At 43.6% G+C, this 24,144-nt stretch overlaps 2 protein-coding genes across 10 annotated transcripts in view; one reads left to right on the forward strand and one right to left on the reverse strand.

The window, feature by feature from the left end:
- Positions 1 to 24,144, forward strand: part of TMEM272 (transmembrane protein 272) — a 73,636-nt gene that overhangs the window by 24,591 nt on the left and 24,901 nt on the right. Inside the window, exon 1 of one of the 7 annotated variants that reach the window (XM_072976182.1) lies at positions 17,072 to 17,151. The exons of the other annotated variants lie outside the window; for them this stretch is intronic. The gene's annotated coding sequence lies outside the window, so the exon portion shown is untranslated. Of the gene's footprint in view, positions 1 to 17,071; positions 17,152 to 24,144 lie in introns of those variants that run through there. 7 annotated transcript variants of the gene reach the window in all.
- On the reverse strand, positions 1,723 to 8,221 carry CCDC70 (coiled-coil domain containing 70). Of its 3 annotated transcripts, none has more exons than XM_072937367.1 (2): positions 7,972 to 8,221; positions 1,723 to 2,618 (listed from the first exon to the last, which is right to left on the reverse strand). In XM_072937367.1, the coding sequence occupies exon 2, from the start codon at positions 2,540 to 2,542 to the stop codon at positions 1,871 to 1,873; it is 672 nt and encodes a 223-aa protein (XP_072793468.1). In that variant the 5' UTR covers positions 2,543 to 2,618; positions 7,972 to 8,221; the 3' UTR covers positions 1,723 to 1,870. The 3 variants fall into 3 exon arrangements, with proteins under 3 accessions (XP_072793468.1, XP_006210189.2, XP_072793469.1); XM_006210127.2 differs by lacking the exon at positions 7,972 to 8,221 and adding an exon at positions 7,046 to 7,064; XM_072937368.1 differs by lacking the exon at positions 7,972 to 8,221 and adding an exon at positions 4,895 to 5,003.

A 24,144-nucleotide genomic window follows, 5' to 3' on the forward strand; every position in this document is an offset into this window, starting at 1 on the left:
TTTCTAGGAGACACTGCTGTTGGGGGAGCTGCCCACTCCCAGCCTCCCTCTGGTTTATATTTCTTTGGGCTTAAGATCAACAATTGATTTGCTTTTTGTTTGTGGTAGAATCACTGGAATAGTGGAATTTGCAGCTCTTGCTGCCTTGTGGTCCCTACCATCCTGCATACCATCCATGGGACAGGTCTTCTCGAGTGAGGGCCCCCACTGTCTCCCCCTGAATTCTAATTTTCCACACCAGCATGGTGTTAATCGGCTGGCTGAAGTCGTTGCCCAGGGGCCTGTTGGGAGCGGAGGATACCAGGCTGGGTGAGTGAGAGGATAAAGTGCTCCCATGGCCCCAGCCCTGACCCCTGAGGACCAGAGGCCATGCAAGGAACCCCAACTTTCCCAGAGCGATACGGAGCCATAGGGGCTGCTCCTGGAGTCGGTACCCAGACACCTGCTCGGCACACCTAGGGGGACCCTGTCGTCTCCTCTCCCCGTCTCTCCACCGCCAACCCAAACCACGGTGAAATCCCGAGGGGCTTTCAGGCTCTTCCAGCCCTGACATCGTTGTTGGCTGAGCTGCTGGAAAACCACATCCTGTGACCAGAGGCTGCATTAGAAAAGGAACAGGACCAACAGGCAGATGGTATGGACTCTAGTCCTAGATCTTCCATTTGCTACTTGCCTGGCCAGGGGCAGTCCTTCCACTTCTCCAGGTCTGTTTCTTCACAATGGGTTTGTGTCCCTTCCCTGTCAACCCACAGAGTTGTGGTGAAGGGTCCATGAGTTGGCAGAGGTGAGCGTGCTGTGATGCAGTGAGGGGTGCACAAAGGCAGGGTAAATGGCTCTGTTAATGACAGTGTGGGCCAGGCTCTAGAGAAGGGAAAGCAGGAGATGCTGGCTTGACATCTCTTACTACCCACCTTGTGTTCCTTCCATAGCAATGCCCCTATAGATGGTCTAATCACAGAAGAGAAGGTGGGCGCTAGATTGCTGACCACACACCTGTAAGTTCATTTAATGCATTACCTCCCTGGGGCACTTTAATTTTTAATGAATGGAAGGAGGGAAACACAGAGAAAGGAACTGATTATGTGGAGAAGTAGGTGTGTGACCCATGTTAATGGGAATGTTCGGGGCAGGGAAGATTCCCTCACACCTCCCAGATGGCCCTACCCAGTCCTCAGGACCCCATCACCAGGGAAGGGAAGTGCTTCTGTGGGCGGAGCTCTAATGCCACGCCCCTTTCTCACCACACAGAATGGGCAGTTGAGAAGTTTGGTGGAAACCTAGAACTATGAGCTTGTGGACCATTAGGGGATTATGCCATGTGTTCTAAATGGCCTGCCATGTGAGGACAAGCCACAGATGCACTGTTACCACACTGTGGCCTTTTCTGGAATGCTGTCAGCCTCCTGCAGTCCTCCAGGACTGCCCAGAGTGGAGGAGAATGGTTGCCCCACAGCGGGTCAGTGGCAGAGATGTCTCTTCCCCTCTCCAGCCCTAGCTGTCTCTCGCTGCCACTGTCTGAGTGCCCCCACCACCACCACCTCCCATTCTGAGTCTTTTCAGGAGCCACAGGGTCTCCACTCACACCCACCCACACTTGCCAGGCTCGCGGTGACCTGCCCTATCCCAAGCTCCAAGGACAGCAATACAGACTGGAGGATGGGACCATGACCTCAGAGAGTCACCAAACCTGGAAAAAGCACAGCTGGCCTTCCTTAAAGAAGCTGATTTTCCAAACCTCTCCTCAGGACTTTATTAGATCTTTTGAAGCCAGGAGACAAATAAGAGCATATTTCCTTCAGCACCTGGGGTCACCCTGGACTTGCGTCCCAATCCTGCAGAGTCTGAACCCCGTGGCCCGCACCTCCTGTGCTCAGGCCCTGCCTCGGGAGGCGGCCGGTGACTGTGGCCCCCCATTGACGTTGTGGTGCCCGCCTTCCACCATCTGCTCCTCAGCAACGTGGCCGCCATCTTCCACCCAGAAGGCCTTCTCCTCCTCCCAGAGGGCATTCTCTTCCTCCCACAGGGACTTTTTATCCTCCCACAGGGCCTTCTCCTCCTCCAGAAGAGCTCTTTCCTCTACCCACAGGGCCTTTTCTTCCTCCCACAGGGCCTTGTCCTCCTGAAGAAGGTTCCGGTCTCTTTCCCATAAGGCATTGTCCTCTTTCCAGAAGACCTTATCTTCCTTCCAGAAGATTCGGTACTTCTTCCAAAAGGCTTTCTCTTCTTCGCGGAAAGATTTTTCCATCTCCCAGAAGGCTTTTTCCTCTTTCCAGAAGGTTTTCTCCTCTTCCCAGAAAGGTCTCTCCTCTTCCCAAAAGCCCAAGATCTGGCACCTGAAGGCTTGGATCTTGCCTCGGAAATTCCACATCTCTTCCCTGAAGTCTTCTATTTTCTCACGAAAATGTTTCATCTCTTCCCGGAACGCCTTTTCTTCCTGCAGCTTGTGGATAAGTTTCTTCTGGCGAATGTTGGATGAGGAGACCACCAGAGACCGGAAGCAAGCCAGCCCCATCCATTTGCTCACCTTGAAGGGAAACATCATCCTAGTCAGCCAGGATGGCGGAGGGGCTGCGATGGAAGACAGGGCGCTGGCCAAGTGCAGGTCAGCTGGTCCAACCCTGTGGGGGCACCAGAGAGAACACGTCTGTGAATAGCATGTCCCAGAGGGCGAGCCCTGGAGTTGGCACCATTTAACTTGGGAAATTGTAACCATTGTTCTCTTTGTCCCCTTGGTGGTATTTGTGAGGGACGAGCTTTGGTAGAGAAAGGTGCTGGGTGGTCATCACTTTGGGCTGAAGAGGTGGTCAATACATTCATGCTCAAGGCTGCCAAAATAACAGACTATCAGCCAACAAGGGCAGTGGCTCTCAACGAGGGTGTCTGAACAGATGAGTGTGACGTGACCACTTGAGATGTGTCAGTAATGTTTTGCTTTGAAATAATCAAGTACACAGCCCCAAAGTGATGTGTGTTAAATCCACCAAAATACATTGAAAGTGTTGGCTCTCTCACTTGGGAATTGCTTATAACCTTCTGACGGGCGTGCTCCCAGCAGAGAACGTGTGCATGTCCTCTGTTAACAAGCCACATGGGAAACAGAAGACGAGACCCACTGAGTTGTTACGAACAGAGCGGCCTGAACATTCCTGTGCCTGTAACTTGGTCACAGTTCAAAAGTTTCCACCGGGTATGTATCTGGGAGTGTAAGCAATCCAATGACCACAACAATAGAACGGAATTAAAACGTGGGGGGTGTATTCGTGCAAGGACAGCATAACCACGTGGAAGAACGTGGGTGACTCTTGTAGACATAATGGTGAAAGAAAGAAGCAGGATCAATGAGTTCGAAAGAGAGAGTTCCAAAACAGGCAAAATGAAACTCTCTTGTTCAAGGAAATACACTTGGGTGAGAACACAAAAAAGACAAGCAAGTAAGTGAGTCCCATTAGGTCAAGAGAGTAATTACTTGTGTGTGAGGGAGGGGTGGGGAGGTAGGATATTAAGGGCTGTGATTCAGTGAGGACATGAGAGGGGCTTCCGAGGGGCGAGTAGGACTGCGTTGCTTTACTTGGTGGCAGTTGCATGTGTGTTCATTATAAAAACGTGCTAAGTTGGAAATGGATGTTTTATGTGCTCCAGTAAATGCATTGTGTTTCACAGTAAAATAAAAGCTAGGGAGAAAGAAAGAAAGAAAGGAGAGAAGAAAGGGAGGAAGGAGGGAAGGAAGGAGGGGAAGGGGGGAGGGAGATTTCCAACCACTGCCATTATCTGAGGTATCAGATATCAGAACCATCCACAAAAGTTCCAGGAACAACAAAAGGTGGGTTAAGAGATGAGGAAGAATTCTGGAGGTGGGGCAGTGCATGGAAGACAAGGGGTACATATGCGTGGCAAGGGCATCAATTTGCACGTTGAGCTTTCTGGAAGCGGCTGCCAGGGTGTGGCCTCTCTCAGTGGGTCCCACCAAGTACCATGTCGTGGAGCACCTTCAGATTTCCTGGCTTTCTCCTTTTTCTACTTTCTGACTTGGGAGCCGGGAGTTGGGGAGAAGGAAGGACGCATAGCTGGGGGGGGGGGTGTGTGTGCGCACAGTGAAGACATGGGAGCTACGCTGTGGACAGCTGGTGGCATCACCATCCACCCAGTCACACAAGCCAGAAGCCTGGAGCTCAACCTTGACTCCTTCCTCAAAGACTTTCAATTAATGATCAAGTCCTCCCCCTTAGGATCTGTAACATTTCTTGAACCCACACCCTCTGCTCCATCTCCTTGACCACAGCCAGCTCAGGCCAGAATGACTGTAACAGCCTAACTGGTGGATGGTATTGATTTTGTCCATCCCTGCACTGTAGCCCCAGGGGTGGTTCTAAAACACTGCCCATCACATCCCACCTGCTCACAAACCTTCGAAAACCCCCTGGCCCAAAGGCCAAATCCAAACGTCTGACTGAGGCCCTCTGCAGCCTGACCCCTGCTTTCTCCCCCTTCACTTTCTACCCAGTGTCCACTCAGCTCCGAAGCTAAGTCTCAGTAGCTTCATTCTCTGGACACGACCTGCAGTTTACAGCGTCTACACCAGGGAACATGCTGTGTCCTCTGCTGAGATGACCTCCTCCTGTTGTGGGCTTGAACTCCTGCTCATCCCTTCCCCTCTGAAAGCTCCTGAGACCCTCCAGTCAAAGTTTATCACCACCTCCTTGATGCTACCTGTCCCTGCATACTCTGACGTTTACTTGTCACACTTCATTGAAATCAGATGTGGACCCGCCTTGCTGCTGTTAGACGCCCAGTAACCCAGCATCTAATATAAAGCTGTGCATATCCGGGGTCATTGGCAAAAATGTTGGTTGACGTAAACTGAGTTTTGTTGAGTTTTGCAACTTCGACTACTCACAGTGTAGTGTGGTTGTCTTGTTCCTACTATTTATGTGACTGTTGGTATCTTGAGGTGGGAGAAAGCACCTCCTTCAAGTCCTTACATTTCTTTCTGCTGTGAGAACACACTCAGGTGTTTGCTGAAGTGGGTTAGGTAGCTGTGAACAAAGCCTCAGGGTCAACTAGAGTTGTCAGATAGCTGTCAGCGACAGCCAGCCCTCTAACTATAATTCGTAATAACAATTCCTACCTGCACATTTATTCAGCCCTTTAATGTAGGGCACTTTACCTGTGTGACCTGCTTAATCCCTTCACACTGTAAGATAGGTACCTTGTGGGGTAAGTGCCCCGATCAACCCCATTTTATTACATAAATAAGTTAAAGACCTATTTTTTAAAAAGACACAAATGAACTTATTTACAAAATTAGAACCATAGACATAGAAAACAAACTTATGGTTACCAGAGGGGAAGGAGGTGGGGAGGGATAAATTGGGAGTTCAAGATTTATAGATCCTAACTACTGTATATAAAATAGATAAACAGCAAGGTCCTACTGTATAGCACAGGGAACTATATTCAATATCTTGTAATAGCCTATAATTAAAAAGAATATGAATAGGAATTATATATATGGATAACTGAATCACTATGCTGTACACTAGAAATTAACTCAACGTTGTGTTAATTTCTACTGCAATTAAAAAAAAACCCTATAAAAATATCTAAGTAGATTAAGTCAAGACTTGGAAAGGCAAAGGTCATGTTTAGAAGTATGTTGTGCAGTCAAGCAATGCTACTTGTGAACACCGTCAGGCTGATGTTTTCACTGTGAGTGTGTGTGTGTGTGTCTAAGAGGGAGAATCTGCATCAAGCACTGGACTGATTGAGAACGTTAGCAACTCGGTCACTCATTTGAAATGAAACCTCTCCTCTCCTCATACACCCCTCCTGCTGGAGGAAACTATACAGACACTTACACTAAAAAGCAATTTAAAAACGCTGAATGTTATCACTAAAGATAATAACTATGTATTTTCAACAAACAACAAAATACGGTTCCTGAAATTCCCCTTTCATGTGTGAGACCTGTCTGTCCCCAGTGTGTCCCCTGCACAATAAGGAAACGTTTGTGCAGGCTTCTGACTTTCTCCTGCAGTGGTTCCTGGACATACCCCAACGCCCAAAGTGACCACCTTCCAAATTATGCTGAAGCTTTATTTCTTACGCCGTTAGCACGCTTGCTCTAACTAGGGAACTCAGTGAGTTCCCTTTTCCTTTTGCCACAGATACCAACTATCGCCCAGTTCTACGTTTCACCCTGTCCAGGTTTTTCTGGCCTTTTGTGGCCTCACATTTTCCGCAGGTCTAACACCGATTGTCACCTCAGGCGGGCTTTCTTTTTAGGGCTGCTCCCTGCAAAGGAACAGCGCGTGTCTGCATTTATCAAGAGGAGAGCTGAGTGGAGAAGTCAATTCAGGGCCGCTAGCTCAGGCCATGGAGCCCCTTGAGAACAGGACAGACTACAAGCTGTGGGTCAGTTAGCACTCAGATCTCAGCGTATACAATTTCTCCCTTGGATCTAACTCCCCGCTTAGGCAACAGTAGGAGAAATCTGCTTATGACACTTGCTGAATAAATATATCATAGAAATACACAAATTATGAGTCAAGTATAGAGGGACAGCCCTTTCCTCAGAGAATCTTCGTTCCTACTTGGGGAGAAAACAGAACAAGCAAGAACATCCTCAGCTTCCAGCTCACCCAGCTGACACCCACATCCATCTCTAATGCCCTCCTCTGGGCTCCTGGCCAAGGCCAGGCCTCCCGTCTCCTCCCCACTTCAGGGTGACCTTGTTTCCTCCGTGGTCCCTCACTCACGGGTCTCCCCCCTCCTCCCTCTGCTCATTCTCAGCTCTCAGCACTCAGGCATGCTCAGGTCTCTCTCATCCTAAAACCAACCAACCCAAAACAGAATCCTCTAACTCCCTCTACTAGCTGCTTGCTAGCCCTCTTCTCCTTAAACAGACTTCTTAGAAGAGCAGCCTACAATCCAAGCACGATTCCTGGGTTGCATCTGCACCCTCATCCTACAGCAACTCCCCCAACTTCCCTGAAACCTGCTGAGATCACCACTGACCTGCTAGCTGTTTAGTCCTTATCCTACTGACCTCTCGGCAGCATCTGGCATGAATCCCTCTTGACACCTACAACACCAGGCCATTCTGTTCTCCTCCTGCCTCCCTGATGGTTCTTTCCCAGTCTCTTTGTGGACTCCTTTTCCCAATAGAGTATACTTTATCCCAGAGCTCCTATGAGGAATAAATTGGGTATGTTGAGTGCCTAGCACAGTGCCTGGCACACAGCAAGTGCTCAATAAATAGGAATAATTCCATTTTGTGTCATTTTCAGTCTCCTGTAAGTGCACGCCAGGACAATCACAACCTGCCCCTACAAACCATTTTAGCCGTCTCCCCTGATGCCTTAAACTCTGGCCACCTGGGATTCCTCAAACGTGCCAAGTTTTCCTCAATTCCATGCCATGCTGTTCTCTCTCTCCGGCTAGTCTTGCTTAAGTCCACTCCCTCCAGTTAATGCGTCAAGACTCAGATAAGGAGTCCCCTCTCCAAGGCAGCTTCTCCTGAAACTCCCCCACCAAGTTCAGACTGGGCTTATGCCCCTCCTGTCCGGCTAAAAACACTTCATCTCCCGTCTCTGTATCCAGCATCCCGCACAATGTCTGGTACATAATAGATGTTCAGTAAATGTCAGCTGAATGAATGGCAAGCGTTCTGGGTTAGAATTTTGGAAAAAATTTATCTCCAAAGTTTTTCTCATGGCCACTTAAATTATCTTTGAGAAAGAGGTAAAATAAGTACAATATCAAATATGTAGGTAAGTATTTGGATATAAAGTAAACATTAAACAGTAAAAACTGTTTAATGTGTCTCTATAAATATAAAAGCATGAATCAAAGAAACACACTTAATCCTCAATCTTATATTCCAAAGCTAGGAACTAATTTTTAAAGGAAATGTTATGTAGCACGCTATGCTTAGAACCAGTACTATCCAATCTAAAGCCAACAGTTACTTACGGCTTAGCTGTTTCCCAACTGGGCAGGTCCTGCAGCCTGCAGAGGGCAGGCGGTCATTGTCACATCAGATCCCTAGTGATGTCGTTTTCACAGGCTCCCCTAACACTGTCTGCAATGACCACCCCACCCCACCCCCGTCCCCTCTCAGTCCTGACTCACGGGGTGGAGAGGGCCAAGGTGGGGCCCCAAATGAGACAGAACTTGAAGGGTTTGGAAGACCTCGTCTTCCATCTTTGACTTCACCAATAGGCTGACCCTGTTGATGACTCACAAGTGATTGTCACCTCACATTCTACCTGGATTGTGTCCAGGAGCAGGCTTCTGGGAAATCACCTCCCACTGGGGGCTCCTATGTGAGGAATCATGTCTCTTGCTGCGTTCAGGATTCCCTCTCGTCTCTTGTCTTTTGACAGTTTGACTATGATGTATCTAAATGTGGGCTTCTTTGAGTTTATACTACTTAGAGTTTGTTGAGCTTCTTAGATGTACAGATTTGATACAGATTTCCCTCTAATTTGAGATGCTTTTGGTTATTTCTTCAAATACTGCTTCTTCCTCTTTGTTTCCCTCCTCTCCTTCTAGGATTCCTAGTACACGTATGCTAGCAGCTTCCTGGTGCCCCACAGGCCTCCGAGGCTCTGCTCATCTCTCTTCATTCTGCTTTCTCCCTGTTGCCTAGACTGGATAGTCTTTGTTGACCTGCCTTCAAGTTCACTGATTCTTTGTTTTACCACTTCAAAGCTGCTGTGAGCCCCTCTCTTTTTTATTTTTAACACCAGAATTTCTATATGGTTCTTTTTAAAACATAATTTCTGTCTATTGATACTCTCCGTTTGGTGATACAGCATTCTCATGCTTGCCTTTAACTCTTTAGGCATGCTTTCTTCCAGTCCTTTGATCATATTCATAACTGATGTAATATCTTGGTTTAGTACAACATCTGTACTTCCTCACAGAGTCTTTAGCCAAAAAGAAAGTAACTCAGAAAATAGTTATTGGCTGTTTTCCCCCCTGTGTACAAGCCATTTTTTCTTGTTTCTTTGCACGTCTCATACATTTTTGTTCAAAGTAGATGTTTAAAATAATATAGTTATGTTACAAATGATACAATGTGGCAACTCTGGGAATGAGACTCCCCCTCCTCAGGTTTGTTGTTGTTTTAGTTGTTGCCGTTTGTTTAGTGGCTTGCCTGGATTAATTCTGCAAAGTCTGTATTTTTTGTTGTGTGCGGCCACTGAAGTCTGCTGGGTTAGCTTGGTGGTCAGCTGATGATGAACTAAGAGCGCTCCTTGAACTAGTAGGTCTCCCCCCCTTTGCTGAAGGGCCTTGTGTGTGTGTGTGTGTGTGTGTGTGTGTGTGTCGGGACATGCCTTCAGTGCTCATGCAGGTAGTTTACAATTCTGCCTTGTGCAGGGCCTCAAGGTCAGCGGGAGGTGAGAAATCATGGCCTCCTCTGGGCTTTTTGGGTATGTGTACACTCACACGCATGTGACCTTCCAGATTCCCAGAAATATGTCAGAACTTTTCAAAGCCTCCATCTTACTCTCCAGTTTTTAAGTTATTGGTCAGCCTTTTATTAGCTCCAACTGGTAACACTGCCCCAGGCAGCTGTGATAAACAATTACCACTATTTTTTTTTTTTTTGACAGATGCCCTGAGGCTTAGCCCTGTTTGCACAAACTCAGCATTAAGTCAGGTCAAATAAAGACAAGTCCTAGGGGTGGAGCGTTTCAGTGAACTGCCAGACAAGTCAACTCTTGACGATTCTTTGGAGATGAGGAGTTGGGGGGCTCTAAATCCATCTGTCCCCTTACTTAGTCATTCTAAGTGTCCTGATTCCTTGTTTTTTAGCCATTCTTTTCTGGCACTATAATAATGGAAGCAGCAGATAGTCCAAGTCGTGACTGGTATTGTCGCAAGGAAGTCAGGGAGGAATAGAAAGCCACAAGGGGTATTTCCAAGAGAGATTCGGCAGGTGGTCAAGTGGTGGCAAGGGATGAAGATGGGGGAAGTAAGGATAGGTCTTGAGTGCCTAGAAAGCGAATGTGCCCTGATTAGAAATTTGAAGTTCAAATGGAGTTGGTTTAGATGAGTTGGTGGAAGTTTCTCACCTCAAATCTTGGGATCCTCAGTGATTCACAATTCATAAAATGTTTGCTACTCCAAGGAAACCTTACAGTCTCTGGAGGAGATAATAAATGAGATTATTGTTGCTAAATGTGATCGAGCACTGAAAATAAATCGGTCCTCAGCATTAATGAACTCACAGAGTTGGAAAGGATAAGCTTCCCGCTCCATACTTTGCGCCAAATCAACAGCTTCTGTTCACTCGAGATGTGGAGTTTAGCTTAAATTTTGTTCAATACTTATTATTTTTAAAAATAGTGTTACCATTCTTGTTACTTTTCAAAGTAATACATGTTCATTGTTTAAAAATACTGGAAAATAGAAGAAGAAAATTAAAATCATCCATAATCCCAACACTCAGAGGTAACCACAGTGCACATTTTGGGGTAAAGTCTTCCAATCTTTTTCCTTCCCTTACAGGTAGATATATTCTAAACAATTGGTTTTATGTTGTGCATAATCTTTGTGGCTTGCCTTTTCTTTTAATAATGTATCACAAAAATTTCCCCATTTCTCTAAATATTTCTGAGAGCAGGATTTTTTTTTTATAATTGCAAGAGTACACATCCCTCTACTTTTGGAAATTGATTTATTCCATTAGGAAGATAGGTTATTTTCCTGGAAGAGTAGGTCAAACTGGAAAACTGCTCACAAATGAAGACAGTGGCAACATAATTAATCATCACTGCCCGTGGCCTCAGTCTCTGTATTGAGAGAAGAGAATTCTTTCTAGAAGCACTAATCATAGAAAGGGATCATTCATGGGAAGTCAGCCTTGGAAGGCAGACTCTGTTTTGTTCCTGCTAAACCCACTGTGCTCATTTTACAAAGTGCTTCTCAAATCAGGCAGAAAAAGATCAACAGCCTAACAAATGGCCAAAGAATGTGAATAAATTAATTGCAGACAAGTGCAAATGATCCTTTAACATATGAAAAAAATTCCAACCTCAATGATAGGGAAATGCAAATGAAAATAAATATTGCATTTCTCTCCTATCAGCTTGGCAAAAACACAAATTTTAACAGTACCTTCTGTTAGCAAAACTCAAAGAAATTAAGCCCGCTTATACAGTGCTGATAGGAGCACAAAATGTCACAGCCCCTAGAGAGGTGAATTGGTTAGTGTCTAATGAAATTATAGATGCATTTACCTATACACTCAGCAATTCCCTTCCTAGAAGTCTGCCCCACAGGTGTACTTCTACAGGTAAACAGTGATGCTCGCAAAGGTTATTCAGTTCATTAGGGTGCCCTTTGTAACTACAAATGATTGGGAATAATCCAATTTTCCAGCAATAGGGAACAACTTGAATAAACTACAGCATATCCACACATCAGAGTACTACACAGCTATAAAAACTGAGCAAAGGCTTCCACGTGCTGATATGAAGAGAGCTCCAAGATATATGAAGTGAAATACAACAAGGTACAGAGTATTCCTACATATTGTATAAGAAGGAAGAATATATACCTATAAACTTGTTTATGTTTGCACAAATACTTGATGAAAAACATCAAGTTAATAAAATGGTTATTTAGGATGGGAACAATGGAGGAGGCAGGGATAGAAGCAAGGCCCCTTTGTGAATACCTTTCTAGGAGGTTTTGGTCTTTGAGTGATGTAAATACATTACTTATTCTGAAAAAAAATTCTTAAAATTGGGAACAAACACATGAGCATAACCATATATCAAATAGTACTATATCAGTACAGAGGAGGAAGGGTTTATTTCAACTAATTTTAGAGTACAATGTTTTGACTCTGTCTCCTTAGGAGGCTGTAATCTAAGGACAAAAAGAACTACAGAGAAATTTGGAATTTCAGCTTGGTAGTTTTATTTTTTCAGTAGTGCTGGTATTGTTATTTTGAAACTTTATTATATAACAAAGCATATAAGTAATTGTGGTGATATTCAGAATTAAGATTTTCAGTGTAAAAGAAAAGAAATTACAATTATAAAATCAAGCAAGACACATAAAATGCTATGTAATATTAAATTTAAATTTAAAAAATGTTCATGAACTCATGACTTTAAAAGGTATTCATGGTATACCTCTGCTTATTGTAATGGACTGAGAGCAACAGTATCCCAGAAGCCACGAATATCCCTGTGCATAGGTCTTAGTCCCTTATCCTCTACTGAGATGAACCAGGGGTCCACTGATAAATGACTGCTTCTAGGTCTAGGAAAAGGAAGGTACAAACTGAACCTGGGACATGGTTTTCCAGAAATCAAGGACACTGTCTTGTCATGTCAAAAGGAGCCAATCTGAGTAGGTTCCTGCTGACCAAAACTGTGAGAATTTGACCATCAAAAAGAATAACATTTGTGGTTAATTGAAATCTATTCAATCTCTAAAATCCATGAATCCATAATGATACTAACAATTTTAAAAGACAGAAAAACTCATTGGTCACCATTGAAAGTACAATTAAGGCTATTAACATCTCTGAAAATTTGAAAATTAAAGAAATATTTGAAAATTAAAGGGCAATTTAAAGAATGAACAATGTATACTGCCTTCCACTTAGAAACTGTAGACCAAATTACCGAACAGCCCCAGCTGATGTGGGAAAGCTTTGCAGAAGAACTTTGGCTGATATATGCACAAGGAGTGATGGAATCAGAGAGAAGCCACTATTTCACATTCCTAAGGATATTTTTCGCATTTTTTCTACGTATTTTTCAAAACCAATAGATGAATGATTGATGGGGAACTAGACATTTGTATTGCTCCAAATAACACCACAGATTCTATGTCTAAATGAAATGTACCAATACATGATGGAGAGGACAGGCTTTCTTCTTTAGCTAGCGGTCAGTTTAGCACCATATAGTGTGGGTCAACCATATGTCACATGCCTCTAGATGTAATACGATGTGACTGTCTTACATATGTAAGCGTCTAGAAGCAGAGCCTGAGTTCTGGGGAAAAGGAGAATGAGGGAAGGGGGAAAGGAGAGTAGCAACAGCCTGATGATCCAGTGGGAGCTGGGGAGCATGAACTGTCCCACAGGGGTCCCCCACCCCGAAGTCCACGTCAAGGCCTGCAGGCTTCCCCTGGGCATTGCATGCCACCATTTCCATGGCCACAGCCATGTGGTGTTGGTAGGAGGGCACCACGTGAGGTCCCAGAATGTAACCTCCATGAAGTGGGTATTATGAGATGAGTTGTGCCCCTCCCCAAATTGCATATGTTGAAATCCTGACCCCTCAGAAAAGAACTATATTTGGAGATTGTGTCTTTAAAGAGGAAATAAAGTTAAAATGAGGTCATTAGGGTGAGCCCTAATCCAGTACAACTGACTGGGGTCCTTATAAGAAGAGTAAATTAGGACACAAATACGTACAGAGGAGAGACCATGTGAAGACACAAGGACAAGTGTCATGTGAAAGGCACTGCATCAGAAGTGTGTTCAGGGTCCACTAGGGGTGCGCAGAGGAGAAAGGGGCCAGCTCTTCCTTGATTGTTGATTGGAGGTGCGGAGTAAGCAGGAGACAGCCGAGGGAGACTTCAGAGAGGAGGTCTGGACTGAAAGTGGGGTGGTTTTCCAGGTTGTTATTGGGGAGTGTCGCCCAGACAGAGAGCAGCTCACGAGAAGGAAGGAAATGCTGGGATCCTGAAGCTCTTGTTTTGTGTGACTTCACAGCACCCCATGGATGCTAGACAGTTGCTGAAGGATTCTGAGTAGGTGAGTGCACGTGGAGGCACGTTGAAAAACAGCTGGAAAGATAGGTTGAGACCAAGTTATGAACATCCTTGACTCTATTCCTGAAAAATCCTCTTGGTAAAATACAATTAAAATACTATTTAAAATCTATTGCAAATCAACAAATGACATCGTGCTTGTTGAGGAAACCCTCAAGGCCTACGGTGTGCCTGTCACGTGTGTCACTGCACACTGATAGCTGTGCCAGCTGTTCACCGCTGGCATCTGTTCTGATTGGTTGGTTAATACATTCACATTGTTGGGCAACCATCACCACCATCCATCTCCAGAACTTCTTCATCTTGCAAAACTGAAATTGTACCCATTAAAAAAACCATCCCCTGCTCCCCCCAGCCACTGGCAACCACATTCTGCTTTCTGTCTCTGTGAATGTGACTATTCTAGGTGCTTCACATAAGTGGAATCATACAGAATTTGTCCTGTTGTGACTGGCTTATTTCACTTAGCACAATGTCTTCAAGGTTCATCCAGGCTGCAGCATGGGTCAGAGTTGACTATCTTTTCATTCTTCTTCTTCTATGAAAGAGTTCAGGAGACAGCCTGCTTCTCTTTTTCTTAAATTATCTTCAGGAAAATTGTAATGCTGAGGAAAGTAAAAAAGAAAATGAAAGTCTATTGAAAATGCTTTCTGATTCAGGTGGAACTTGAAGGGAGGGACCCTGATAGTTTTCTCCCAAATTAGGAAGCCGGCAGGATTAGTAGATGGTAAATATAGAAAAAGTGATTCAAATAGAAGAGTGACATCAGAATGGAAAGTTCTCCAGGGAAAAGCACGACAAGAATGAGAATGGTTACACAGATCTAGTTTGTTTGAGAATAACACACGATAAAAGACAGCCTTCTGCACAGTAGGGGGAGGAGGGTAGGAACGAACACTCGGGAACAGGGGAGTCAGTATTAATTGGTTCCCTGATCGCTCCTTATATGGTGCACAACTTGGTCTTCGGCCAATTTTAATACCTCCCTTCATTTCCGTGCCTTCTATCAAGAAGTCAGGCATACCCTCATTAACTCACAGGCTCCTTTGTAATTAGACTCAGGCATATGCTCATTAACTCATTACTCTTTTGAATTAAAATTCCTTATGGGATACATTGGACTTTTTGAAATAATCCTTTTACTCCTGGTGTCTGGCTTGGAGTGAGCACTACTTATTCAATGAATGATTGAGCTCACTTTTACCAGCAGGGCCCAGTTATGTAGGTCACCTCAAGACTTTCATGGGACAACACGCGTAATAAAATTTATGCTCTAAATTCAACTTTTGACTCAATTCTACTAATATGTGGCCTTCTTCATCTGGCAATGACTGGAGTGGCCAAGAGCGTGGCCTCTGGATCACATTGCCTAAGTTCAAATTCATTATACATTTAGTAGCTAGGTGACCTGGGGTAGTCACTTAATCCCTCCTTGCCTCACTCTACTCACCTGTGAAATGGGGACAATAATAGCACATACCTTGCTTTGGGCAGTATTTCGAAGAGTGATCGTCCACTCATTTCCAACAGTAGCTCCTTCCACTCTGTTGCTCATCTCTGGGCTGCCCACCTCATCTTCTGTTCAAATTTTCCATTCTTCCATCACTTTTGTAACTAATTCCCCACATTAAATACCCTCTGTTTTCTTAAATGTTAAAGCAATTCTTATTATTACTGTCATTTAGCCTCTGAATCTCATAATCACTTTCCAAAAACTCCTGCTTTTTCAAAAAATGTCTCTATCTCTGTAAATATATATCTGATTTAGGAGAAAACATTCTCTGACCCTTTGCTATAACTACAGGGGCATCAGGAAAAGCTACCAAGAGCCTGGCCATGATTCCTTCTCTCACTGACCTCCCAGGAGGACTGCCTTACAACCTGAAGTTTAGTCTCTTTTGCCCCCTGGGCTGAAACATGCTCAGAAAGGGCTGCTGTCCTTCGACCGGCTCCAGGCTGCGATGGTGGGTCAGGGAGTCTTAAAGCTCTGCCCTCCCTGCTCACAATCACCACACTTCAACTGGCTCAGGGGGAGGTGTGGCCAAACGTTGCAGAGAAGACTCAAGTCACCTTACATGCCATCCTTTCCTCCGACAGGTCCTCCTGCCTCCACCCTACCCCACCATGTGGTATGAAGTCAGCAGCCTGGATTCAGGGTTGGAGATCTGCATGGCCAGGACTAGGGTGAAACAAGAGAGGCACCTGGGGCACAAGATTGAAGGAGACGTTACCCTTAGGGCCATCAAGGCCATGCAAGTGCAGGGTCAGTGTTTAAAAGAGCCCCTCCTGACATTTTGTACAATAGGTACCTCTCTGCCCCACCTGGTCTCACCCCTGTAGACCATTCTTTTCCATTAAAACAAAACAAAACTTTGCCTGTCAGGGTTGGAGGATGCCTTTAACGTGATAGGGCGTCACTGCTTCTCCAAGTGTGGTCCAGGGAGAATTTAGCAGGTTCTGAAATGCAAATTCCTGGGTCTAAGCCCAGACCTAGAGTTTCAGAATGTTTGGGAGGTGGAGCAGGAATCTGCATCTTAATACAGAGCCTCAGGCACCTAAAAACCAGCGGTTGAGAACTTCTGCTTGATACTTACTTGTCACAGGCAACACAGCCTCCCAAAGCAGGCTGCTTCAGGTTAAAGACAACGACAATTAGAGTTTATCGTCCTGGGTACAATTCTGCCTCCCTGTAACTTCACTCTGTCTCAGATCTGGAGTCTGGAATGACGCTGAATACGTTCCATCTCTTTTCTACACTGCAGTCTCCAAGCACTTAAGGCGGCTGTCAGGTCCTCAGCCCATTCGAGGACCTTACGCCTCCTTACTGGAGTCCCCGCTCAGCCAACTTTCCTCGCAAGCCACCAGCATAGAGAGCGAGCAAGAACGGAGAAGAGGCTGCTAAACAGGCTTGCACTAGCGACTGAAAAAAGTCACGGCACTGAAATGAAATGTTTCCAAAATGGAGTAATTTATAACTCCACTAAATTATAACTTCGGCGCAGAACTGTAACAGCCCACCTTTCAGAACTTCCCGGGGTTGCTCTGCTGCCCCCTTCCGGCGCCGCGATGCACTCCGGGCGTTAGCGCCGGCGGTGGGGCTGTGCTCTCCCCGCACACAGGAGTGGGAACGGGAGATAATCCGTCCCTCCCGGGAAAAAGCCACGAGTTGCTGTCGTGCTGCGGGAGAGAAATCCGAGGCGAGAAACAGAGAAAGGAAGCGTGCGGCCAGGAGCAGGGGTCCCACAAGTGAAGAGGAGCCCGTGAGATGTAGCCCTGAACCCCGCTGACCCCACAGTGGCCGAGTTCTGCCCGGTTCGGGATCTGGCTCTTTCATCAGCTCAGGTGAGTCGGGACAGCCCTGTGCAGCCTTTCAAGTCGGAGAAATCATCCTAGCAGATGGTTTCTCAGAATCATTCACAGGCAGATGACAACGCGCTGATGTGTGCTTCCTGGAAAGAGAATGACTGCATTGTGAAAGCGCTTTTCTTAATTGTGCGGAGGGGAAGAAAATCTTAATCTTCACTGAGTCTAAGGAAAATGGTTTTTCTGGTGGAGAGAATAGTCGTAATGGAACAATGAACTTCAGGTGAAAGCAAGTTATGCTGGGCTGTTAGAAACAACTTGGTAACTACAGGGCAGTGAGGAGCGATCATCTATTGGGGCAGAGCTCGAAGGAAGTACATTTTCCATTTCATAGGAACCAAACGATGAAAGACACATAGGGAAGTGGCGGGGTCACTCAGGCACCCAGTAAGTATGCCCTAACCTCCACGGAATTCATGCAGGATGGAATAGTTAGGAGGGAAAATGGAGCATCGGATACATAAAAAGCTACAGATAATAAAGGATTTGTGTCCTGGGCAACTGAAACATCTGTTGGAAATATTCAGCGATTCTGATTAACATCTGCCTTTGGGGGAATAGGTATGGAGATGGTTGATGTTTAACATTTAATGTTGTTCAAAACCAAGCAATGAGCTGGGGTTCCTCTCGTATCTATTTTAGAAATAAACTGTCTAATTTACCAAGTCGATCACTAAAAACCACAATCACAGTGTCAAAGATGTGCTCAGGTTGGAGCTCTGAGGTGAAAACAAGTAATGCTAAATACTGATGCAGTGCTAAATGTTAAGAAAAACTTAGGCATCTTTAGATACAGGCTCACTGTTGAATTAGGACACAAACCAGAGGTTTAAGGTAAAGTAGTATTTTATAAATGTGAACACTAAAACTAGGCATGTTAGGTATAAAAGGGTCAAACGCAGAATGATTGCATTTTGAACTAGGTAATTCTTTGTTGTAGGGGCTGCCCTGACCCTTACAGGAAATTAACAGCATCCCTGGTCTCCATCCACTAGTCACTAGCCACCCCCTCACCCCAGTCATGACAATCAAAAATGTCTCCAGATATTGCCAGATGTCCCCTGGGAGGCAAAATTACCCTTGGTTGGTGACCACTGAGATACAACAAGTGGACTGAAAGTTGAAAGTATGTTAAGAATGTCATTTGGTGACTATTATCAATTAATTCCCTGTTATCAATTAATGCCTTTATTATCACTAAATTTCTAGGGGAGAGCACAACAGGGGCTATTATCACGCCTTATTGATGCTGAAGGCAACAGGAGACAAACCCATCACTGTTTTAACACAAGTCACTGTTTATTCCCACTGGAGAGAAAGGGCTGCCTAGCCCACTCCCCCAATCTCTTCCTGCTTCAGGTTTCTACCAGATAGGAAAACTTTCTACTAAGCAAGAAATATATTCATTTTCTTAGTAGTTAGAAAGTTTAAAAGTTGCCTAAAATGGTCCTTACCACCATCATTAGCATGGATCTACTCTACTGAGCATCTCCTCTATTTAAGGGGTCCACCCTCTCTTAGAAGAGCTTCCATTTTAAAGGGCTAGGGGGTGTGTGTGGTTCAATTGTGTGGGTTTTGCATGTTCCCACCATAATAGTGAATAGGTCTTTCAGAACATATATATTTTGTTTTTGCTTCTGTTTTATGTTTTGACCCTCTTCAGCCATTTCTCATTTCTATATCGCCAGCCCCATGCCTGCCACCTCTGGCAACCACGGCAACCACCAATCTGTTCTCTAATTCTATGAGCTTGTGGGGGGTTTTTTTAGAGTTCACAAATAAGAGAGATCATACAATATTTTTCTTTCTCTATCTGACTTATTTCACTTAGCATAATGCCCTTGAAGTCCATCCATGTTGTCACAGATGGCAAAATTTCCTTGTTTCATATGGCTGAACAATATTCTATTACATATATATATATACATATATATACACACATACCACAATTTCCTTATCCATTAGTCCACGGATGAACTCTTAGGTTGTTTTCATTTCTTGGCTATTATAAATAATGCTACAATGAACATGGGGGTGTATATATCTTTCTGAGTTAGTGTTTTTGTTTTCTCTGGATACACACCCGGAAGTGGAATTTCTGGTTCATATGGTAGTTCTGCTTTTAATTTTTTGAGGTTAACTCCATCCTGTTTTCCACACTGGCTCCACCCATTTACATTCTCACCAACGGTGTGTGAAGGTATCCTTTTCTCCACATCCTCGTCAACACTTGTTATTTCTTGTCTTTTTGGTAATAGCCCATTCTGACAGGTGTGAGGCGATATCTCATGGTGGTTTTGATTTTCATTTCCCTGATGATTCATGCTGATGAGCATGTTTTCATGTACCTGTTGGCCGTCTATATGTCTTCTTTGAAAACACGTCTGTTCAAATCTACCTACTTTTTAATCATATTTTTTTTCTTTTTTGCTCTTGAGTTGTATGAGTTCTTTATATATTTTAGATATTAACTCCTTCTCAGATACTATGATTTGCATATATTTTCTCCTATTCTGTAGATTGCTTTTTCCTTTTGTTAATGGTCTCCTTTGCTGTGCAGCTTTTTAGTTTGCTGTAGTCCCACTTACTTATATTTACTTTTATTGCTCTTTTGTTGTCAGATTCAAAAAATCATCTACGAGGAGCTTGCCACCTAAGTTTTCTTCTAGGAGTTTTATGGTTTCAGGTCTTACATTCAAGTCTTTCATCCCTTTGAGTTCATTTTGTGTATGATGTAAGACAGTGGTTGAGCTTCATTTTTTCATATGTAACTGTCCAGTTTTCCCAGCACCATTTATTGAAGAGACTGTCTTTTCCCCATTGTATATTCTTGGCTCCTTTGTCGTACATTAATTGACCATACATGTGTGGGTTTATTTTTGGCTCTCTATTCTGCTGCATTGGTCTATGTGTCTGTTTTTATGCCAAATGTTTTAATTACTATAGCTTTGTAATAGAGTTGGAAATCAGGAAATGTGATGCCCCCAGCTTTGTTTTTTCTCAAGATTACTTCTGCTATTGGGGTCCTTTGTGGTTCTATACAAATTTTGTAATTATTATGTTTCTGTGAAAAATGATATTAGAATTTTTATAGGGATTGCCTTATCTGTAGATTGCATCAGGTAATATGGACATTTTAACAATATTAATTCTTCTAATCTATAAGCATGGAATATCTTTCCATTTATTTGTATCCTCTTCAATTTCTTTTCTTAATGTCTTGTAGTTTTCAGTATACAGATCTGTTATCTCCTTGGTTAAATTTATTCCTAGGTATTTTATTCTTTTTGATGCAATTGTAAATGGGATTATTTTCGTAATTTCTCTTTCTGATAGTTTATTAATGTATAGAAATGCAACAGAATTTTGTGTATTAATTTTGCATTGCTTTTTTTCTTTTCTTTTCTTTTCTTTTGTGGGGAGAGGTAATTAGGTTTATTTATTTATTTTTTTTAACAGAGGTACTGAGGATTGAACCCAGGACCTTGTGCATGCTAAGCGCAGGGTCTACCACTGAGCTATGCCCTCCTCTCTGTATTGATTTTGTATCCTGCAATGTTACTCAACTTGTTTATTAATAGTTTTTTGATAGAATCTTTAGGATTTTCTATGTATGATATCATGTCATCTGCAAATACTGAAGTTTTTGAATGCTGAAGAAGTTTTACTTCTTCTTTTCCAATTTGGATGTCTTCTATTTCCTTTTCTTGCCTAATCGCCCTGGCTAGGACTTCCAATACAATGTTGAATAAAAGTGGCAAGAATGAGTTTCCTTGTCTTGTTCCTGATCTCAGAGAAAAAGCTTTCAGGTTTTCATCATTAGTGTGATGTTAGCTGTGGGCTTGTCATATATGACCTTTATTAGGTTGAGGTGCATTTCCTCTAATTCCACTTTATTCAGAGTTTTTATCATAAATGTTGAATTTTGTCAAATGCTTTTTCTGCATCTCTTGAAAAGATAATGATTTTTAGCCTTCATCTGGTTAATGTGGTATATCACCGTGACTGATTTGTGAATGTAGAACCATCCTTCCATCCCTAAAATAAATCTCACTTGGTCATGGTGTGTGATCCTTTCAATGTATTGTTGAATTTGGTTTGCTGATATTTTGCTGAGGATTTTTGTGTCTATATTCACCAGGGATATTGCCTGTAATTTTCTTTTCTTGTGGTATCCCTCTCTGATTTTGGTATCAGGGTAATGCTGGCCTCATAAAATGGGTTTGGAAGGGTTCCCTCCCTTCTATTTTTTGGAAGAGTTGGACAAGGATTGGTATTAATTCTTCTTTGAATTAATCGGTTCTGGACTTTTTAGTGGGGGAGGTTTTTGATTACTGATTCTTACTGGTTATCAGTCTGTTCAGATTTCTTATTTCTTCATGATTCAGTCTTCATAGGTTGCATGTTTCTAGAAATTCATCCATTTCTTCTAGGGTGTCCAGTTTGTTGGTGTATAATTGTTCATAATGGTGTCTTATTATCCTTTGTATTTCTGTGTCATCAGTTGTAACATCTCCTCTTTCATATCTGATTTTATTTATTTGAATCTGCTCTCTCTTTTTCATGGTGAGTCTAGCTAAAAGTTTGTCAACTATGTTTATCTTTTAAAAGAACCAGCTCTTACTTTCATTGCTTTTCTACTATCTTTTTAGTCTCTATTTCATTTATTTCTGCTCTAATCGATGTTATTTCTTTCCTTCTGCTAACTTTGGGCTTCATTTGTTGTTCTTTCTCTAGTTCCTTAAGGTGCAAAGTTAGGTTGTTTGAGACTTTTCTTGTTTCTTCAGGTAACCATTTAACCCTATGAACTTCCCTCGTAGAATTGCTTTTGCTGCATCCCATAAATTTTAGTATATTTCTATTTTTGTTTGTCTCAAGATATTTTTTATTTCTTTCAATTTCTTCTTTGACTGTTGTTTTTTTAGTAGTATGTTGTTTAATCTCCACATATTTGTGAATTTTTCAGATTTTTTTCTTGTAACTGATCTCTCATTTCACGCTTTTGTGGCCAGAAAAGATGCTTGATGTGATCTCAATACTCTTAAATTTATTAAGACTTGTTTTGTGGCCTACTGTGTTGTTTAAGGCACATGTTTCCATATTGATTTTCTGTTTGGAGGCTCTATCCATTGATGTAAGTGAGGTATTAAAGTCTCCTACTATTATGGTATTGCTGTCTGTTTCTCCCTTTAGGCCTGTTAATATTTCCTCTATATATTTTGGTGCTCCTGTGATGGCTGCGTAAATATTTACAATTCTTTAAGGTATGACAGAATTAGCAGCATATCATTCTTTTTTACTTCTCATCCATCTTTCCAGTTTATAAAATAAGGGGCTTGCAGGGATAAGAATGGCCTCATTTATAGGACAGATCTAATAACACCTGTAGCTTGTGTAGGTTTGTCCTGTTAGATGCCACCTCACTGGGTCTGATGTTGCTACCAAAAAGTGTATCACTGGTTTGTCAGAATTGGTGTTTCTACCATTATTTGCAGTTTATGACTAAAGGAAGCAGTCAATTTGATATTAAAATTTAAAAAAAATCTCTCTGCATCCCTACACAGGTTTTTGGGGGTTTTTTTTTCTTCAAGGTTCACAGGAAACTAAAGCAGTTACCCCAGTTAGTGGCCTAAGGTACAGATGTTTGCGTTATGATGTAACACAGACAAGTACAGATGGTTTCCACGAAGCTGCTGTGGATTTAAACACTGGAATATCTTGGGTTGTAGATATGATAGGAACCATTCAACGTGTGATTTTAAAGGAAATGTATGCCTTTGTGGCAACTCCGTCACACAAGTGTGAACCGTTCGCCTTTATTTCTCCTTGCTCTGTTATTCCCCTTCCCTGGAGTAGGAGGGAAGAGTTGCGGCCCCTGGCCAGATGAGAAGTCCACACCACCCCCGAGAAGAAGATTCCACCGGCTTCCAAAGGATATTTACATACTGCATCCCTGGTACCTTGAGCCTGTGTTACTAAAGTTCACAAGTCCTAAAACTCCAGAGGGCCATCTGAGGGCAGGGGTGCAGGGCGCCTGGAACTGAGATGGGAGGTGAGGTGTGCAGGTACCTATGTTCTGTAGTGTTGCCAGGGACACGGGGATCAGGTTTCTCTCCCTCGGACACCCCAGCAGGTGATGAGACTCGCACAGAGCGAGTGCTTGGTGTCGTAACAGGGGACACACCTGTCCTTCACCTGGAAGCGTGAGGTTAGGAAAGACCCTTAGGAGCCCTGCTGGGCCGTAACCCCCTCCTGCCCTTTAGGTAACTGGGCTTGGCCTCGGGTATAGGATGAATGTTTTTCTAGATGAGGTTTTAGTGGCTTAGCTTACGTGGCACGCCCATGGTAATCGACCTCAAAAAGTGTGGACACCAACAAAAAAACCCTGTAATTCATTCAGTAACCAGTTGGCCATGACTAGGGGCCTTCTTCCTGTTTAACAGAAGGGTGTGCACCTGGCAAACCCCATCAGTTGAGAGAACTGGTCCAGTTTCATGTCTGGGAAAAGCCACATAAATGATGGGAAGGAGGCTGCTGTTCACTCCGGGCTGCAGTTTCCCTGATTTTCTGCGTGTAGGGACATCAAGGCGACAGTTTTTGCACATTGTAGAAAGAAAGCATCCTCATGAAAAGACATTTGGATAGTAGTTCGCGGAATCATTCATTAAGTATATATTGAAGACCTACTCTGTGCCACAGTCCCATCTTCCACAGTTGCTTCCGGAAAGGCAGCAGCAGGAGGCAGGATTGGCAGGGGGCTAGCTGGGAATCGCCCAGTACTGCATTCTGTGCATTCTGTGGGGAAGAAAGGGTGTGTGACACCCATGTGCTCAGCTCTGATAACTCCGTATCCCATTTTCTCACTGCAGTCAAAACTATGAAGGCCAATTCTGGTCAAGTGAGAGCAGGCATCTCAAGTTTGGCAGATCTTATGACCCCTGAGTTCCTGTTTAGCTGTGTGACCTTGGGCAA

This window comes from Vicugna pacos, chromosome 14 (assembly GCF_048564905.1).
Source record: "Vicugna pacos chromosome 14, VicPac4, whole genome shotgun sequence".
In the NCBI taxonomy this organism is placed as follows: Eukaryota; Metazoa; Chordata; class Mammalia; order Artiodactyla; family Camelidae; genus Vicugna; species Vicugna pacos.